Source organism: Brassica napus, chromosome A5 (genome assembly GCF_020379485.1).
Source record: "Brassica napus cultivar Da-Ae chromosome A5, Da-Ae, whole genome shotgun sequence".
NCBI classification, from domain to species: domain Eukaryota; kingdom Viridiplantae; phylum Streptophyta; class Magnoliopsida; order Brassicales; family Brassicaceae; genus Brassica; species Brassica napus.
Window position 1 is genome coordinate 24,888,958 of NC_063438.1, and position 16,433 is coordinate 24,905,390.

The 16,433-nt window shown below is 38.5% G+C and overlaps 3 protein-coding genes across 7 annotated transcripts; all 3 read left to right on the plus strand.

The window, feature by feature from the left end:
* The first annotated feature begins 1,921 nt into the window (after positions 1-1,921).
* On the plus strand, positions 1,922-7,095 carry LOC106345430 (serine/threonine-protein kinase AGC1-5). The gene is made up of 4 exons (XM_013784628.3): positions 1,922-3,860; positions 3,974-4,020; positions 4,101-4,983; positions 5,509-7,095. The coding sequence occupies exons 3-4, from the start codon at positions 4,148-4,150 to the stop codon at positions 6,386-6,388; spliced, it is 1,716 nt and encodes a 571-aa protein (XP_013640082.2). The 5' UTR covers positions 1,922-3,860; positions 3,974-4,020; positions 4,101-4,147; the 3' UTR covers positions 6,389-7,095.
* Positions 7,096-7,244: 149 nt separating this feature from the next.
* LOC106452375 (zinc finger CCCH domain-containing protein 37-like) lies at positions 7,245-11,089 on the plus strand. Of its 4 annotated transcripts, none has more exons than XM_013894468.3 (12): positions 7,245-7,776; positions 8,440-8,687; positions 9,094-9,150; positions 9,241-9,312; positions 9,432-9,488; positions 9,584-9,781; positions 9,939-9,976; positions 10,071-10,117; positions 10,239-10,378; positions 10,444-10,497; positions 10,580-10,720; positions 10,795-11,089. In XM_013894468.3, the coding sequence occupies exons 1-12, from the start codon at positions 7,374-7,376 to the stop codon at positions 10,951-10,953; spliced, it is 1,614 nt and encodes a 537-aa protein (XP_013749922.2). In that variant the 5' UTR covers positions 7,245-7,373; the 3' UTR covers positions 10,954-11,089. The 4 variants fall into 4 exon arrangements, with proteins under 4 accessions (XP_013749922.2, XP_013749924.2, XP_022568316.2 ...); XM_013894470.3 differs by having other exon boundaries at positions 7,255-7,776; positions 10,239-10,357; positions 10,432-10,497; XM_022712595.2 differs by having other exon boundaries at positions 7,259-7,776; positions 10,432-10,497.
* A 561-nt stretch (positions 11,090-11,650) lies between these two features.
* On the plus strand, positions 11,651-16,120 carry LOC106452376 (CTP synthase). Of its 2 annotated transcripts, XM_048779937.1 has the most exons (23): positions 11,651-11,704; positions 11,812-11,905; positions 12,028-12,185; positions 12,383-12,462; positions 12,538-12,624; positions 12,705-12,755; positions 12,851-12,968; positions 13,035-13,091; positions 13,191-13,255; positions 13,341-13,424; positions 13,528-13,578; positions 13,677-13,739; positions 13,857-13,903; positions 14,141-14,210; positions 14,301-14,363; positions 14,477-14,566; positions 14,646-14,684; positions 14,761-14,988; positions 15,081-15,166; positions 15,251-15,299; positions 15,383-15,463; positions 15,558-15,651; positions 15,741-16,120. In XM_048779937.1, the coding sequence occupies exons 3-23, from the start codon at positions 12,068-12,070 to the stop codon at positions 15,896-15,898; spliced, it is 1,779 nt and encodes a 592-aa protein (XP_048635894.1). In that variant the 5' UTR covers positions 11,651-11,704; positions 11,812-11,905; positions 12,028-12,067; the 3' UTR covers positions 15,899-16,120. The 2 variants fall into 2 exon arrangements, with proteins under 2 accessions (XP_048635894.1, XP_022568310.1); XM_022712589.2 differs by lacking the exon at positions 11,651-11,704 and having other exon boundaries at positions 11,794-11,905.
* Positions 16,121-16,433: the final 313 nt, after the last annotated feature.

The window sequence follows — 16,433 nt, forward strand, 5'->3', positions numbered from 1 at the left end:
ACCAAAAAAATAAAGAACAAGAACATGTTTATTGCAGGTCTCTTAGCTTAATATAAGACACGTCGTAGCAGCTCTTTTTTTCTGTTTTGAACACAAACACCGCTGCTTTCGATATCTTAATTCACGATATAGGCTTATAGGCTAGCATGGCTTACATAGCCCCTATTTTATTACGAATATAATTGCACTTTAATTCAAATAGCAATATGTTCGATATATTTTGTATGTAGCCTAGTGCCTTTAGGGTACTGTATAGCGGCACCATTCAACTCTATTCTTCTTCTTTTATGTCATTTGTGTCATAATAATAACTGGACAGCGTTGATAAATTACTGGGTTGAAGCTTGAATTGGGTTTTGATGCTTGATTAAATTACGGGTCTTTTTGGTGATTTAAATAAAACTAAATGTGCAAGGAACAGAAAGCGATAAGGTTTAAAATAAATGATGTATCCGCAAGAAAAAATATTTACGAAAGGGACGTCTATATGACTTTTTTTAACACAAAGGTACGTCTATATATATATCAAAAGAAAATCTAGCAAACTGATTTTAATACTATTACTTGAGACCAAATGCATTGAGAAGCTAATGATAAAGCCAGGGAAGGCCAGTGTTGATTCTCCGCCGCAAGTATTTAAAAAAAGGAAAAAAGTTTATCAGCTACACCATGTTTAGTATAATATGGTGCAAACCATCCAGAGTTTAGAAATGTGTCGAAACCTACACGATGTATATGATAATACATGCCACATATACGACGTTAATAAAATCATGGTGCCAACATCATAACGAGGTTTAATTGATTTTAGCTTAAATAATTGGGGTCAGAGCGTAATTTCTTAAAGTTAAACTCCAATTAACAAAACCCGACCCGATCCGTTCGATAAACCCGACCCACACTTAACCATTTCCCCCAAATCGATTTCATTAGGGTTCTAAACAAGAAAAAATTCGAAATTTTGAAAAGAGAGTGAGAGATTCGTCAGAGACAAAGAGAGATTGCAGAGACATAGAGAGAGATCGATTCAGTTTCGGCGACGAATCCGGATGTGGTAATTGAAGGTCTCACCAGGTGAGAAGATAATGGCGGGCGAAGATTTTGCCTTCTATCAACAGAAAATACCTGGTTACTATCTAGGAATCGGTATCAGAAACGAACAAGTCGGTTCTGTGCATTCGGTTCATTCACCTTATTTCTTCCTTGATGAAAATGTTCTTCCCATTGGATCTGCAGTGTTTGCTGCCTTAGCCGAGATGTATATACAAGACCATCAAAATCAAACCAAGTCTGGACAACGAAGAAGTCTTACGACCCATGGAAACTGAATCGATCTCTCTCTCTGTCTCTGCAATCTCTCTTTGTCTCTGACGAATCTCTCACTCTCTTTTCAAAATTCCCAATTTTTTTTCTTGTTTAGAACCCTAATGAAATCGATTTGGGGGAAATGGTTAAGTGTGGGTCGGGTTTATCGAACGGGTCGGGTCGGGTTTTGTTAATTGGAGTTTAACTTTAAGAAATTACGCTCTGACCCCAATTATTTAAGCTAAAATCAATTAAACCTCGTTATGATGTTGGCACCATATTTTTATTAACGTCGTATATGTGACATGTATTATCATATATTTCGTATAGGTTTCGACACATTTCTAAACTCTGGATGGTTTGCACCATATTATACTAAACATGGTGTAGCTGAGAAACTTTTTTCCTTAAAAAAACGAATTACCTTGATAATTACAAGCAAGTAGCCACATGGCGATACTTGTTTGTTCAGTAGTCATTAATTACCATTTATGGAGGTTTTTGATATGATAAACGTGAAAATGATCATAGGTACAAATGGATATCTGATCACTTTGTTTGTCACTCGAGCTTATAGTTTCGATCCCATCTAGAACGACTCACACCTAAAGATGTGCAATGAGCGAAACGGTTTTGATGCGATTTGTATTGAACTAAAACCTAATCTAGTACTATGACCCTCATTCATTCATGCATGCATGCATGCATGCTTTTGTGTTTTTAGATCCAATACTGATTTGGTCCGCAAATCGCGGAACAGTCTACCCATAACATCGTTGCTCACACCTATGACCAGCTCTTAATTCCACGTTGCGAGTTATTGTGGAAACAGTCAATTGTCACCGCGTCAACATATATTATAATTTTCTTTTTGTTTTTGTGGCTTGTTTACAAAACCAGCTTAATTCTATAAAACTCTAAGAAAGAAACGTCATGTTCTAGCATTCGTATGACATAAAGATAAGTAGATAACAAGTACTCCAGCTACAAGAAAAAAGAAAGATAACAAGTACTTGATTATTAGAACTTAGAATGCCACATATTTTTATAAACGTATGGTACAAGGAAAGAGGAGGTGTGTAGTGGTATCATGACATCATCCATTCCCCGCCATTTGCTTATTTTCCGGATCATATATCAGGGACTTTTTTTTGTATTTATCTTTTTGTTTGTATGCTGCTATTCACAGACACAACTTATTTCTATTCCTTCAAATCATCATCTATTTTAGAAATTAGTCCACTAAACTTGATCAGTTTTCTTTGTCCCACTGCATGTTTCATTAAATTTTCAAGTGTATTTGATTATTTTTAAATGTTAGTGCAATTACGTGTCTATCAGAAAAGACTATTTATTTCAATTCAGTGATAATATTAACAAGAGTTTTATTTTGACAAGAAAAGAATATCATAATGAGAAAGTATTGTAGCCAATAGCTTAAACGTCAACGATCATCTATCTTATATTTGTTGGTTGTGAGAGTGTTTATCTCTTTGACCAATATTCACAAATCACAACACACAATTCATATTTCTATTCCTTCTACTCATCATATAACTTGGACAACGGTCCACTTGATCAGTTTCATATGTCAACTAGATTTTCAAGTGTTTTTTAAAATGTTACTGGCTTACTGCAATTTTGCTTACATAATGGTATAATCTTTATCTCTCTATTTCAGTTGATAAGTTGAAAAACAAAAACAGAGTATTCACATAGCTTAAAAATTTGCCAACAATGTTAGAACGGACCTAAAATTCGTTATGGGCTTCTGTTGATTAAAACCTAAGATGGGCTTTACTAAATAAGCCCATAAAGTATTGATAGACATGTCAAATTCATCAACTAAAAAGGGTAGACCCAAACACGACAAACATGTTTCTAAATTCTCCGGTCAGTTTCTTTTCCCGCAACTTCTTAAACGGAACTTCTTTTTTCTACGACCGTTGCAACTGCGTCTTGGACGCCGTCCAGAAGAATATCCATTGGGACAGGTTGCTGTCGGAAAATTATATTTTGCTCTGTTGGTGAGAGAGAGAGAGAGACCAAGAGACCATACATAATTACGTATAGACGAAGCAGAAGATGAGGAGAATGTTTAATGACCAGGTGACCTTTACCATTAGAAATTTTTGAATTCATTTTTTATAACTATTTCTTGATAAGATATGTCTCTGTCGCACCATATTTTTGTTAAAAAGAAGAAGATATGTCTCTCTCAATGGACCAATAAAACTGGCTAATTTAGTCAAGAGAGAGAAATTGACGGCAAAAGACATGCATTAATGAGATGAGAGGCTAAGAACATTTCACTCGCTCCATCTCTTTTGCATCTCCTCATGTCTCTTCCTCTCTCTCTGCTTTACCAGGTGGAGATACTATTAAGAGGATAAACCAATGTTTTACAAAAGACAAGCCAATTAAAGCTCCCCTTCTTTCATGTTTTCTTTTTGATTGGAATGTTGTAACATACTATTATAACAACGGTTTTGTTTAGATGATTTTGTGATTCGTATCCTCTGAACTACACTCATGACACGGATATTTTAAACATGGTCTGCATTCTTGATTTCTTGAAACATTATTTATTCTGTGTGATTATATCTGTTTATATGACACATTACAATCTCTCTTTCTATGCATGTTGTTCGTTGTTTTCTGGCGGCAGTTTGATTATGGTTTGATTTTCTCTCAACTTGTCTTTTAAATCATCAAGTAAGCGTGTGATCATCCCAACACATTTTTAGTCTGTTTTTTAAATAAGCATCTTAAGGTGAATGTCATTGATTCCGCAGGTGAGAGCTACTTTATAAGCCAAAAGAATCATCACAAGCCTGGAGACATGGACTTAGCTTCCAATAAGAACACAACAGCTAACTCTAATGATATAGACCCAACCGTAAAACCTAAGTCGCCTAGACCAAGCAACACACAAGCCTCTCCATTTTCGCTTAAACTAGGAGACAATGTTCCCAGGAATCCTCATTTTGATCTCAAGAAGATGGATCCTCTCGTCAGACATCAACCACCCTCAAAGTCTCCTGAACCTCCTTCCTCAGCTAGAGGAACCAACGAGAGTGATAGCTTGGGAGCCAAGAAAAATGCTCTTAAAAATCTCTATTACGATCCCAAGAAGATTGTTCCTTTAACCACACCTGAAACACAATCCCCAAGCGCCAGAGCTCATCATCACCAACACAAGACAAAGTCTCCAGACAAGAAGAGAGCCCCTAGACAGAATGGAGATTATGGTTATGGCGATATGGGCCCATCAGCTACACCGTTCAAGCCCCACACGGGAGGAGACGTGAGGTGGGAGGCTATTAACTCAGTCACTTCAAGAGGTCCTCAGATAGGTCTAGACAGCTTCAGGCTTCTGAAACGTCTAGGGTATGGGGACATAGGCAGTGTCTATCTCGCTGACCTGCAAGGGACCAACGCGGTTTTTGCCATGAAGGTGATGGATAAGGCCTCGTTGGCTAGTAGAAACAAGTTGCTGAGGGCTCAGACCGAAAGAGAGATCTTATCCTTGCTTGATCATCCTTTCTTGCCAACGCTATATTCTTACTTTGAGACTGAGAAGTTCTACTGCTTGGTCATGGAGTTTTGCAGCGGAGGCAATCTCCATTCTCTCAGACAGAAGCAGCCCAACAGGCGTTTCACTGAAGAAGCTGCGAGGTGAGAGAAAACATTCAATCTATTTGGAGTAGTCCTAGACATATTATCCGAAACCCCGAAACCGAACCAAAATAGACCAAAATTCACAAAAAATGGTTTCTACTTTTTAAACTCGAAGACCGAAAAATCGAGAGGTTACCCAAATATCTGAAATATAATAAAATATTAACTATTTTAAATGTTAAAATTACCATATCCTTGACAAACTAACTATATTAAAAAAACATAGTTTATAATCAAAAAATTTATTAGAAAATCTGAAGTGCTCGAATGTTTTTTTCAGTTTTCTCGACTCTAAACCCGAACTAAATCCGAACCATTTTTAACTCGGTTCTGTTTTAAATTTTATAGAAAAACAGAAACCTGACCCGAAAACTGATCTGATCCGAAAATGTCCTGTTCCTAGACAGATCCTAAACACCCCGACTCGAACAACTCGGAATCCGAATAACCCAATCCGACCCGAACCGTTAACCCGAATGCCCAACACTAATTTTGAGTCTCTCTGATGAGTTTCTTTGACAGGTTCTACACTTCTGAAGTGTTGCTAGCCCTAGAGTATCTACACATGTTGGGGGTTGTATACAGAGACTTGAAGCCAGAGAACATCCTAGTCCGAGACGAAGGCCACATAATGCTTTCAGACTTTGACCTCTCCCTCCGTTGCTCATTCAACCCCACACTCGTCAAGTCCTCCTCAGTCTGCAGCACAGGAAGCGCTATCCTCAACGAAGAGTTCGCCGTCAACGGCTGCATGCATCCCGCAGCCTTCCTCCCACGCCTCCTCCCTTCCAAGAAAACCCGTAAAGCCAAATCAGACTCCGGCCTAGGCGGCCTCTCCATGCCAGAGCTCATGGCTGAGCCAACGGACGTGCGGTCAATGTCCTTTGTGGGCACACACGAGTACTTAGCTCCAGAGATCATACGTGGAGAAGGACACGGCAGTGCTGTTGACTGGTGGACGTTCGGGATCTTCCTATACGAGCTCTTGCACGGGACAACACCGTTCAAAGGTCAGGGCAACAGAGCTACGTTACAAAACGTGGTGGGCAAGCCACTGAAGTTTCCTGACACTCCTCATGTTAGCTCTGCGGCTCGTGATCTTATCCGTGGCCTTTTAGCGAAAGATCCTCATAGGAGAATAGCTTATACACGGGGAGCTACGGAGATAAAGCAGCATCCTTTCTTTGAAGGTGTGAACTGGGCTCTGGTGCGTAGCGCATCTCCGCCTCATATTCCTGACCCTGTTGACTTGGGGCCGTTGACGGCTGCGAGAGGGAAGGCTAAGGGTTATGGAAGTGGTGATCATCATAACTCGGTTAAGCATGATGCTCAGGTTGCTTGTGCTGCTGGTCCTGCCACTCCTACTGATGATACTGCTTATGTAGACTTCGAGTACTTTTAGAACTAATACAAAGTAATATACTCTACTATGTGTGTTTTTTTTTGTTCATATTCTTTTTGATGGATACTGATTGTGATTTGTAAAGTGGAAGACAAAGAAGTGTAGCTTTAAACAGAGTTTGAGAATAACATTTGAACCTTTCGTTTAGCTCAAATTTTACAAAGCTTATGTTTTTAATAAAGTATCCAAAATCCTTTCATCAAATGTTTCTTAACCGAATAATCAGTAGCTTTTGAATAACATCAGATTTGATGGTTTCATTATGGTCTATGTTACTTAAAAAGTATCCAAAATCCTTCAACACATTCATCTGTAAGGTTCTCTTATCTTTTACTGTTAAGTTGTGTTCGTCTACTTCTCTGTCAGTTTTTGCTTGTTATCTTTAATTGGTTCTGAAAGGTGCTTAGCTTGAAACCTTTCTCTTCTGAGTTACCCCAAAAATGTTTCCAACTTAATATGGTTTTAGGCTCCAAGGGATTTACTTCTTGGCCTAACTATGGTTTATGGTTCCCTTATCATGTATGATGCTTAGGTAAATTTGATCCTCTATGCCAAAACTCGAACTTTCTTTCTCTCGTTTATCTATAGAAATTAGTAAGCATGCGAAGGTGTTGAACAACAAACTAATGCTCAAAAGAGTTGAAGAGATGAGTTTATAGCGCAACAAACGCTAAAGCTTTTGCAATATCAGACAAAGAATCAATAGGAAGGACATAGTGAAGTTGAAGTCTCTGTCCGGTCTCTTTTGTTAACTTGGGTGTTCTATTATGTAATAAAACAAAAAAAGCTCCAAACTATTAATTGATAATGATAAGAAATAAAGAGTAATTTAAATTAAATTAAAAAAAAGAAACTAAAGAGAATCAGTGAAGAGATGTCAAATCAGTTTCGTGGGATCTGAGAGAGAGAGAGAGAGAGAGAGAGAGAGAGAGAGAGAAGAGAGAAACAAACCTCTCTCTCTTTAGGGTTTTCAATCAAAATCCGAATGGCAGCACATCGTCACCAATTGTTCACCTACGCCCTCCAACCTTCTCTCGCCGCCGCCTCCACCGCTTCCCCCGCTCCTCCTCCTCCGCAACCACAACCGCAGCAAAACCTCTCCCTTTCTTCTCTCTACCCCTCCTCCGCCACCGACCGCTACTACCCCGACGCCACGTTCCGCTTCTTATCCCGCGACGGATCCGAATCTTTGACCAACAACTACCAACCAACGGTTGCTTCTTCCTCCTCTTCTTCCGCCATGTACCACCACCATCTCCCCAACGCGGCGGCGCATTTGGCTTACCCTCCTCAGCTGATGCATCAGGAAGCTTGGCCGCCTGGCGTCGAGCCTCCCGCCGCCGCCGCCGTCGAGCCTCTTCCTCCTGGAGTCAAACGCACCTCTGAAGGTCTGTCCTTTTACCAATTCTCAGATCTGCATCGTTTGATTCATTAAAGTCTTCACCTTTATTGCTTTTGGAGAGCCTTAAAGTCTTCACCTTTCCGTTTCCTATGCTCTCATCGTGATTCAATCTTGATGGTTCCTTCAATTGCAGCATTAAAAAACGTTGCTTTAACTGAGATTAAGGCATTAGAACACACTGCTTGCTATTCTAGGATAGATCTTGACTTACACTGTTTGTGTTACTTACCCCAACGATATTTAAATTGGTTAGTCAATGGGTTCTTTTGTGTTTGGGATACCACTAAGCTTTACAGAAGTTAGAATCATCTCTAAGGATATTTGACTACTGTAATGCTATTAATTACATCTCTGAAGTATATTTGACTACTGTAATGTTATTAATTAGTCTTTGTTTGCTTTAATATTTTAGAAAAGACAGTTAGTTTTTTGTTCCCTTAAAAGTTATCTTTTCTTGCAACTCTTTCCAATAAACTTTTTCAAAAGGAAGACATACCTACTGTAAACTCTAAGTTATGTTTTCTGCTGTATTATTTCGTATATTTCATTATCCTCAAGTTTATTTTCAAGATATAAATATACAGCAGCATATATATATATATAGTACCTTCTCATGTTGTTGTATATTACTGTTTATTATGTAATATAGCGCTCTACTATCCGACTCTCTACGGTGCCCATAATCCAATGGGTCAGACGGAAGCTTGGTATACTACGGACTATTTAACCAAGCGACTTAAGTTGGAGAGTACGAGCCATTTGCCTGTCTATCCGCAGCGGGCAGGGGAGAAGGATTGTACACACTATATGCAAACAAGAACTTGTAAATTTGGAGAGGGCTGCAAGTTTGATCATCCTGTTTGGGTTCCTGAAGGTGGAATCCCAGATTGGAAAGAGGTGATCGTTTACTACTATCTAAGTATTTACATTATAATGAATTACGTTTTTCTCTTCTTTGGATTTAGGCTATGTACTTATATGTTTATACCACGAGAGTTTGTGTCTGATTACTTTTTAAACTATACCTATACTCTTTTTGCTTGGTGTCTGGGCTCATAAACTTAGTACAATATATATATATATATATATATATTTTTTTTTTTTTGTCAGTACTTAGTACAATATATCTATACTGTTTAGGTATCTTGATAGTGACTCAAGGCTTCAGTTTCTGTTTCTGCAACTATGTTTGTTATTCTTGCATTTCTCTTTTGTCAGATCGTTTCTTGACTTGAAAGTGACATTGTCTAGGCATTCAAGGATAAGATGATAAAATCATTTTTTTTTTTTTTTTTTCATTCAGGCACCAGTTGTTCCAAACGATGAGTACCCTGAGAGACCAGGTGAACCAGATTGTCCGGTAAGCTGTTTCTGAAAACTTCTCTCCTATTTTAGCTCTGTTTCTTCCTTAGGATCTGACCATCATTGTCTTCTCTTCACTGCTGGGCAGTATTATATAAAAACACAACGTTGCAAATATGGTCTAAGGTGCAAGTTTAATCATCCCAAAACAGCGGCTGCAGTAAGTGACTTTTCCATCTCCCAATTATATTCCTCAGTTTTTTTGTATGTGGCTGCAGGCACTCCGAATAAGATCTTGTGCTTCTAATATATGCTACTTGATGCTCTTCTGTAAATCAGGTTACTGTTGAAACTCCAGATGCCTTACCTGAGAGGCCTTCTGAGCCCCCGTGCACTGTAAGATATACACATATAGCAACATAACTTATCCGTTTTCAAAGATGAATCTAATCCTAATTATTAAGTTCACTGATCTTTCTACTCTGCAACAGTTCTACATGAAGACTGGAAAATGTAAATTTGGTTTAACATGCAAGTTCCACCACCCAAAGGATATCCAACTACCATCGTCTAGTCAAGATAATGGCAGTACTGAGGCTGTAACCAGTGAACCTGATGTTACCAACAATCCGCATGTGACATTTGCTCCGGCAGCATATTACAACTCGAAGGGACTTCCAGCTAGGCCGGTAATGGTTTCAGCTTCAAGTTTCATACATATTATCTTAATAGTCAGAATTGGTGAACTATCTAGTGTCTAGTTACTATTCTTATAACTGATTGTATGCTGACCTGTTCTGTCATCTTAGAATGAAGTTTCACTAATTAGATTGTTAGCTTTTACAGGCTGAAGTAGACTGCCCGTTCTATCTCAAGACCGGAAGGTGAATATCAAATACAAAGTCGTTGTTTACAACCTTGAAAATAAAATAAAAAGTGATACTAACGTTTTAATTTGTTTTCCATTTCCACGATCAGCTGCAAGTATGGCGCCACCTGTCGCTACAATCACCCTGAGAGGACTGGTTTGTGAGCGTGTCTCATTTAAATATTTGTGTTCGTAGAATCTTTAATGTACCACTTACTTTTCTCATAATCTTTACGGTATCTTCTGTGTGCCTCTTGCTGTTTTGATTTTGGTTACAGCATTCACTCCCCAGGCTGGTGGGATAAATTATCCTCTAGTGTCCCCGACCAGTGCGAGTGTAAACCTTGGGTTGATTAACTCAGCTGCCTCCCTCTATCAGACTCTTGCTCAACCCTCGGTAGATGTCTACAATCATGCTGTAAGAAATATTTAAATGCTCCTTCTAAGATGCTGGAGGTTTAATTAAAGTAGAACTTGTTGCAGCTAGGAGCCCTTACAGCAACTTATCCCCAAAGACCTGGACAACCAGAATGTGACGTGAGTATTCTTGTGCAACTTCTTAGATTGTTGACATGTCCGTTGGACTTTTACTAAAAACCCCTCACTATCTTTCATATAGTACTACATGAAGACAGGGGAGTGCAAGTTTGGAGAGAGGTGCAGGTTCCATCACCCAGCAGATAGGTTAAACGCAACGAGTAAACAAGCTCCTCAGCAGCCGAATGTGAAGCTGAGTCTTGCAGGGTATCCCAGAAGAGAGGTGCCTAATAGAAACTCACACTACGTTACTTGTATTGAGTTTGTGTGCTAATCCAGTAGAGGAATCTGTTGCAGGGTGCGCAAAATTGCCCGTATTACATGAAGACAGGGACTTGCAAGTACGGGGCAACATGCAAGTTTGACCATCCTCCTCCAGGTGAAGTTATGGCTAAAACCGCTTCAGAAGCTGAAGCTGATGCTGCTGCTGGTGGAGCGACTGACACGACTCAGTGAGTAGCTATCTTTGTGTAAGATAAGATGATAAGCGTGTTGTAATCTTGTTTTACTTGCTATGTTCTGCATCTGTTTCTCCTTTCTCAAATCCCTTTTATCACATCCTAAAACCAAAAGAAGAGATCGAGTGAGTCTACTTTCCTGAGTATCCTCTCTACAATTGGTCATGCACTAGAGCTTCTGTGTTTATAAAGGCAACAAAGTGGGTCTAAGTTTTCCACCATTACCGTTATTCTCATCTCAGTGATTCGATACTTAATATGAAAGCAATAATCAGTAAACTCCAACCAAATTATACAATAATATTATTATACAGCCAACCGTTCATTTGCATACAGATGTAACAGAGAGAAGCCAGTAGTTCTTGAAAACATGCTTCTTCAGCAAGAAACATGTCGATGCCAACTGCTAGTGGAACCAAAGATTTGTTTGTTAGCATTTGGTTCTTATCAGCAGAAGGAGAAGAGACGTCAAACAAAGGCAGAGGAAGAGTACATGGAGTTATATAGACTCTTGTCTCTAGTTTTGATTGAAAACATGTGAATGCCTCTATTAATGACAAAAAGGACAAACGATCAAAGATGTAGCAGAGAAAAGACTCAAAAAAGTTTGATACCTTTCCCATCTCTCTTTTAAAAACTTTTTGATTGGTTTTAAAATTGGACGCACAGTTACCAAGACCCTCTTCTGGGCCTATCTTACCGAAACACTATGCAACCTCTCCCACAGCTTCAACACGGGTGTCTCCATGGTATTGAATGAAATCTACAGCTCAGATGGGTCAAAGCCACAAACTATGTCGAAATTAAATAAAATTTAAAATAAAAGTAACAAACTTTTTTTATTCTTTTTTTTTAGAGGTTTAAATAAAGAGGGAAGGGTCTCGCAGGTTATAAGCTTATAAGCCGCCGCCTTGAAAAAAATCCAGAAAGGCTATTGTTTCTTGACGAAGGTAGAAATTTGCATTTCTTCTTCCCACTTTATTGTGTGTTTGATTCATACCTAACCGTTATCTTTTTTCTTAGGAAGATATTGTTCGTCTTATGCTTACTGTGTCTATTCTTGATGGTTTAGGTGAAGAGTAAGAAGAAGCTGAGAGACAAAACCAGGAAAAATGAAGTATGTTTTGGTGACAGGAGGAGTGGTGAGTGGACTTGGGAAAGGAGTCACTGCAAGTAGCATTGGACTTCTCCTTCAAGCCTGTGGCCTTCGTGTTACTTCCATCAAGATTGGTGAGACTATTTTATATACATCCTGTGTTTTTGGCTCTTGAGATTGCATGTAACAACTAAAGGAGACATCTTTTTGTTCATGTGACCACTTGTATTGTGTTTGCCTATATGAGTCAATTTGCTACCAAGGATGAAAACTTTCTTGACTGGTTTTTGTTGGTTCCTAGCTATATGATCATTTTACAATGTTTACGCAGATCCTTATCTTAACACTGATGCTGGGACAATGTCTCCGTTTGAGCATGGAGAAGTATTTGTTCTGGATGATGGTGGAGAGGTATGTCAGATTGTCCTGTATTGCTTGCTACTCATAAAACTGATGTCATTGTGTATCTAACCGGTGAGCATTTAGGTGGACTTGGACCTTGGAAACTATGAGCGTTTTTTAGACAGTACATTGACCCGTGACAACAATTTAACAACCGGAAAGATATACCAGGTATGCCTAGTTGACTACTACCTCAATTATCATCTCATGTTAGAACCTGGTTTAGAAAGTTTTTGTCTTGCTTTTTGCAGTCAGTCATTGACAAGGAAAGGAAAGGGGACTACCTTGGAAGAACTGTACAGGTTCATTACATTATCTACTTGTGCCTCTGAACTTTATGCTGGTTCTAATTTGGCTGTGTGTTTGAACAAAGCGTTTTAATTTTTTTTTTTTGAAGGTGGTTCCGCATATAACTGATGCAATCCAAGAGTGGATTGAGCGTGTTGCTAATGTTCCAGTGGATGGAAAGGACGGTCCTCCTGATGTCTGTGTCATTGAACTAGGAGGGACTATAGGTAGGTACTTTTTATTGACTGATATTACTCAGATGAGTGGCTTTTATTTACTTATGTTCTGTGCAGGTGATATTGAATCTATGCCCTTCATTGAGGCCCTTGGTCAATTCTCCTATAAAGTTGGTAAGCTGTGCTCTAAATTTGTATTAACTTTTTGAAGATCCACTAGTGTTCTTAGGCTATTGATTATCGGCTTCATAACCTTCTGTCTTTTGTTCTTAGGGCCTGGTAATTTCTGCCTGGTTCATGTGAGCCTTGTGCCTGTTCTCAGCGTTGTTGGTGAGCAGGTAATTTTCTGTGGTTTTCATATCTTCCATTGAGATTGTATTTTATTAATTTGTAACAGTTGATGTTTCAACATTTTTATTGCAGAAAACAAAGCCAACTCAGCATAGCGTGCGAGGACTCAGAAGCCTTGGTTTGACTCCAAATATCCTTGCATGTCGCAGCACGAAGGTACTGACCTCTCCAACACTGTTCTGCTGTAGTCATTTAATTCAGTATTAATGAATAGCTATAAATTTGGTTTTTCATCTTATCAGTTCTTGTTTTGAAACAGGCACTTGAAGACAATGTGAAGACGAAACTATCTCAGTTTTGCCATGTTCCGGTACTTTTTGTTTAATTTCTTAACCTCTTAGAGCAGAGACGTTATCTCTCATTTAAGTCTTAAGTAAACATTCTGTCTGCTTTTCTTTGGTTTCCTAGGAAGAGAATATTGTAACACTCTACGACGTTCCAAATATCTGGCACGTTCCTTTGCTTCTAAGGGTAAGTAAATTTGTCCTTGAATAGTTTCTAATACTAATTACAAAATCAAAGGAACTTGTTGTGGCGTTAAATTTTTTCTTCGTCTTACTCTTTTGGTGTTAACTTCTCTTTCAATAGGATCAAAAGGCGCATGAAGCAATCTTAAAAGAGTTGAACCTCCTTGGGTTTGTCTCTAGACCATCTTTTCGTTTTTTTCATGTCTATGAAGAAGTTTGCAGTTTAAAAAAAAAATTGTAACAAGGAAGCAGTAAAACTCTGTACAGAATGTTTTTTTTTATTTGAATAAATTTAAAATTCTTTCAAAAAATAAAAATAATAAGTGTAATCTTTATCCTGCTCTGGGTTCCACACTTTAGCTGTGATGACTTTTTCTCTACTAATTGACATTTGTTTCTTTGCAGCAAAGCTGTAGAGGCTGACGTTACGGAATGGACTGCAAGAACTAAAATCTATGATACCCTGCAAGATCCTGTTAGTCAACTTTTTTCTAATTATTTATTTGATGGCAGCGTGTCTAGATTATGGAAACCATCGTTCATTCTCAATGGTCTTCTCTTTCAGGTCAGGATTGCTATGGTTGGAAAGTACACTGGCCTTACTGATTCTTACCTTTCCGTGTTGAAGGTAACTTGATCTCTCTTGTCTTTGATTAAACCAAAAAATAGTTATGCATTTTAAACCCAACCTTTAGTTATGCCCTAACTGGGTGTAGTACTGAATATTCTGATTGTCTACAGGCCCTTTTGCATGCTTCTGTTGCATGTCACAAGAAGCTTATTGTAGATTGGGTTGCAGCCAGTGACCTTGAAGATATTACAGCACAGGAAGTGAGTCTTTTCTTCGTTTCTCTCAGTCTACTACAACTGTATTTAATCTCATGAGAGTTTGTACGACTTGCCATTGCAGACGCCAGATGTCCATAAAGCTGCATGGGATCTTTTGAAGGTAGGTTAATCCTAATAGAGACTGGTACGCGCCAATTCAGTAAATATGTTGAGACTCAGCCTTTTGCTTGTTTCAGGGTGCTGATGGTATTCTAGTACCAGGAGGTTTCGGTGACAGAGGAGTGCAAGGGAAGATACTTGCTACAAAGTACGCCCGTACAAATCAAGTCCCTTTCCTTGGCATATGTCTGGGAATGCAGCTGGCTGTTGTTGAATTCGCCCGCTCCATTCTTGGCTTTGAGGATGCAAACAGCACAGAGTTTGAACCAGAAACGCCAAGCCCTTGCGTCATTTTTATGCCAGAGGTAATTAGACCATATAGTCTTTTCATCTGACTGATTACATGCTTTCATTTTCTCAAGTGTCTTCTTAACCTTGGTTTAATCTTATTTTTAAGGGATCTACAACTCATATGGGTGGCACAATGCGCTTAGGATCAAGGAGGACTTACTTTCAGGTTCCTGATTGCAAGTCTGCTAAGTTGTAAGCACATAACAGCTTCATAGCACATGATAACTCTTAAGGCTCGTTTCCAAAGCCTATATAACTTCTTATCTCTACTTTTAGGTACGGTAATGCGAAGTTCGTTGATGAGCGACACAGGCACAGATATGAGGTAATGTTTTATATTCTACATATTCTTTTCCTTGAGCTCTCTCCTCAGTCGTTAAACTTGGAATATGTTTTTTATAATGGCAGGTAAATCCAGATATGATACAAGAAATTGAGAATGCTGGGCTCTCATTTGTTGGGAAGGATGAGACTGGGCGTCGTATGGAGGTATATTCTTGTTTAATGTTTAACTTCAGTGAGCTTGGAACAATATATCATCTGTTGATGTTGTGCTTCATTGTTCTGCGTGTGTGGTGTGCAGATTGTGGAGCTTCAAAATCATCCATACTTTGTGGGTGTTCAGTTTCATCCTGAGTTCAAGTCCAGACCCGGAAAACCTTCTGCTTTGTTTCTAGGTAATTTCTCGGTTATATAGCATAATGGCAAGAACCTGTATTTGATGGTTTTTTGTGGGCTTGCTAAGAAAACACTTTGATACAAACAGGTCTTATAGCAGCAGCGTCTGGGTGTCTAGAGGCAGTTCTGCAAGCAAGTGGCAAGGTGAGTAAAGTTTCAACAACTAGAGTGGCCAATGGAGCAGCAACGGGGAAAGTTTACCAGAACGGGAATGTGTATAGCAATGGAAACGGGTTACATCACTGACTCAAGAAAGGAGAAATTTTCACTGGATTTTAAGCTCTCTCTTCGTTTTTGGTTTCCCTTTAATCAAAGCCACTATGCATGTATAGCGCCTGAGTTTTGTTTCCTTGTCTTTGAAGACTTTGTTGTCTGGTTTTGGGGATAGACATGGATGTCAAATGTGCTTCATGTTCTTGTGGTGCTTTTGCCTTTTCATAGCTTAAAGTAATAAACATCTTTAATCTAGTGTTGCATTCCTTTGTTTCTTTGATTATACATGTAATCAATATTAAAAAGATTGGTAGACAGATAGAAAGACTAGCAACTATATTAATTATGATGTCGCTTAGGTGTTAACAAATTATTAATTTATTCTGTGTATTAAATATTTATATTATTATATAAGATATTTTAAGTTTTGGATCTTGTTATAAAATTATTTTTGATGAATTATCAAAATTAGATATATGAAACCAAAATAGACAAATTTGCAGATTTATAGTAGTATTATTATTTAATTTAACAGATTAAAACTAGTTTAGATCGAATTAAACGGTTT

What these genes read in the sequence shown, in the direction of transcription:
- LOC106452375 (XM_022712595.2), top strand. Translation starts at nt 7,374, where the DNA reads ATGGCAGCACATCGTCACCAATTGTTCACCTACGCCCTCCAACCTTCT. An exon ending in GAATCCCAGATTGGAAAGAG is followed by an intron (nt 8,688 to 9,093) that starts GTGATCGTTTAC and finishes TTTTTCATTCAG; the next exon opens with GCACCAGTTGTTCCAAACGA. An exon ending in CTGGACAACCAGAATGTGAC is followed by an intron (nt 10,498 to 10,579) that starts GTGAGTATTCTT and finishes TCTTTCATATAG; the next exon opens with TACTACATGAAGACAGGGGA.
- LOC106345430 (XM_013784628.3), top strand. Translation starts at nt 4,148, where the DNA reads ATGGACTTAGCTTCCAATAAGAACACAACAGCTAACTCTAATGATATA. An exon ending in TTCACTGAAGAAGCTGCGAG is followed by an intron (nt 4,984 to 5,508) that starts GTGAGAGAAAAC and finishes TTTCTTTGACAG; the next exon opens with GTTCTACACTTCTGAAGTGT.
- LOC106452376 (XM_048779937.1), top strand. Translation starts at nt 12,068, where the DNA reads ATGAAGTATGTTTTGGTGACAGGAGGAGTGGTGAGTGGACTTGGGAAA. An exon ending in ACGTTCCTTTGCTTCTAAGG is followed by an intron (nt 13,740 to 13,856) that starts GTAAGTAAATTT and finishes CTCTTTCAATAG; the next exon opens with GATCAAAAGGCGCATGAAGC. An exon ending in CTTACCTTTCCGTGTTGAAG is followed by an intron (nt 14,364 to 14,476) that starts GTAACTTGATCT and finishes GATTGTCTACAG; the next exon opens with GCCCTTTTGCATGCTTCTGT.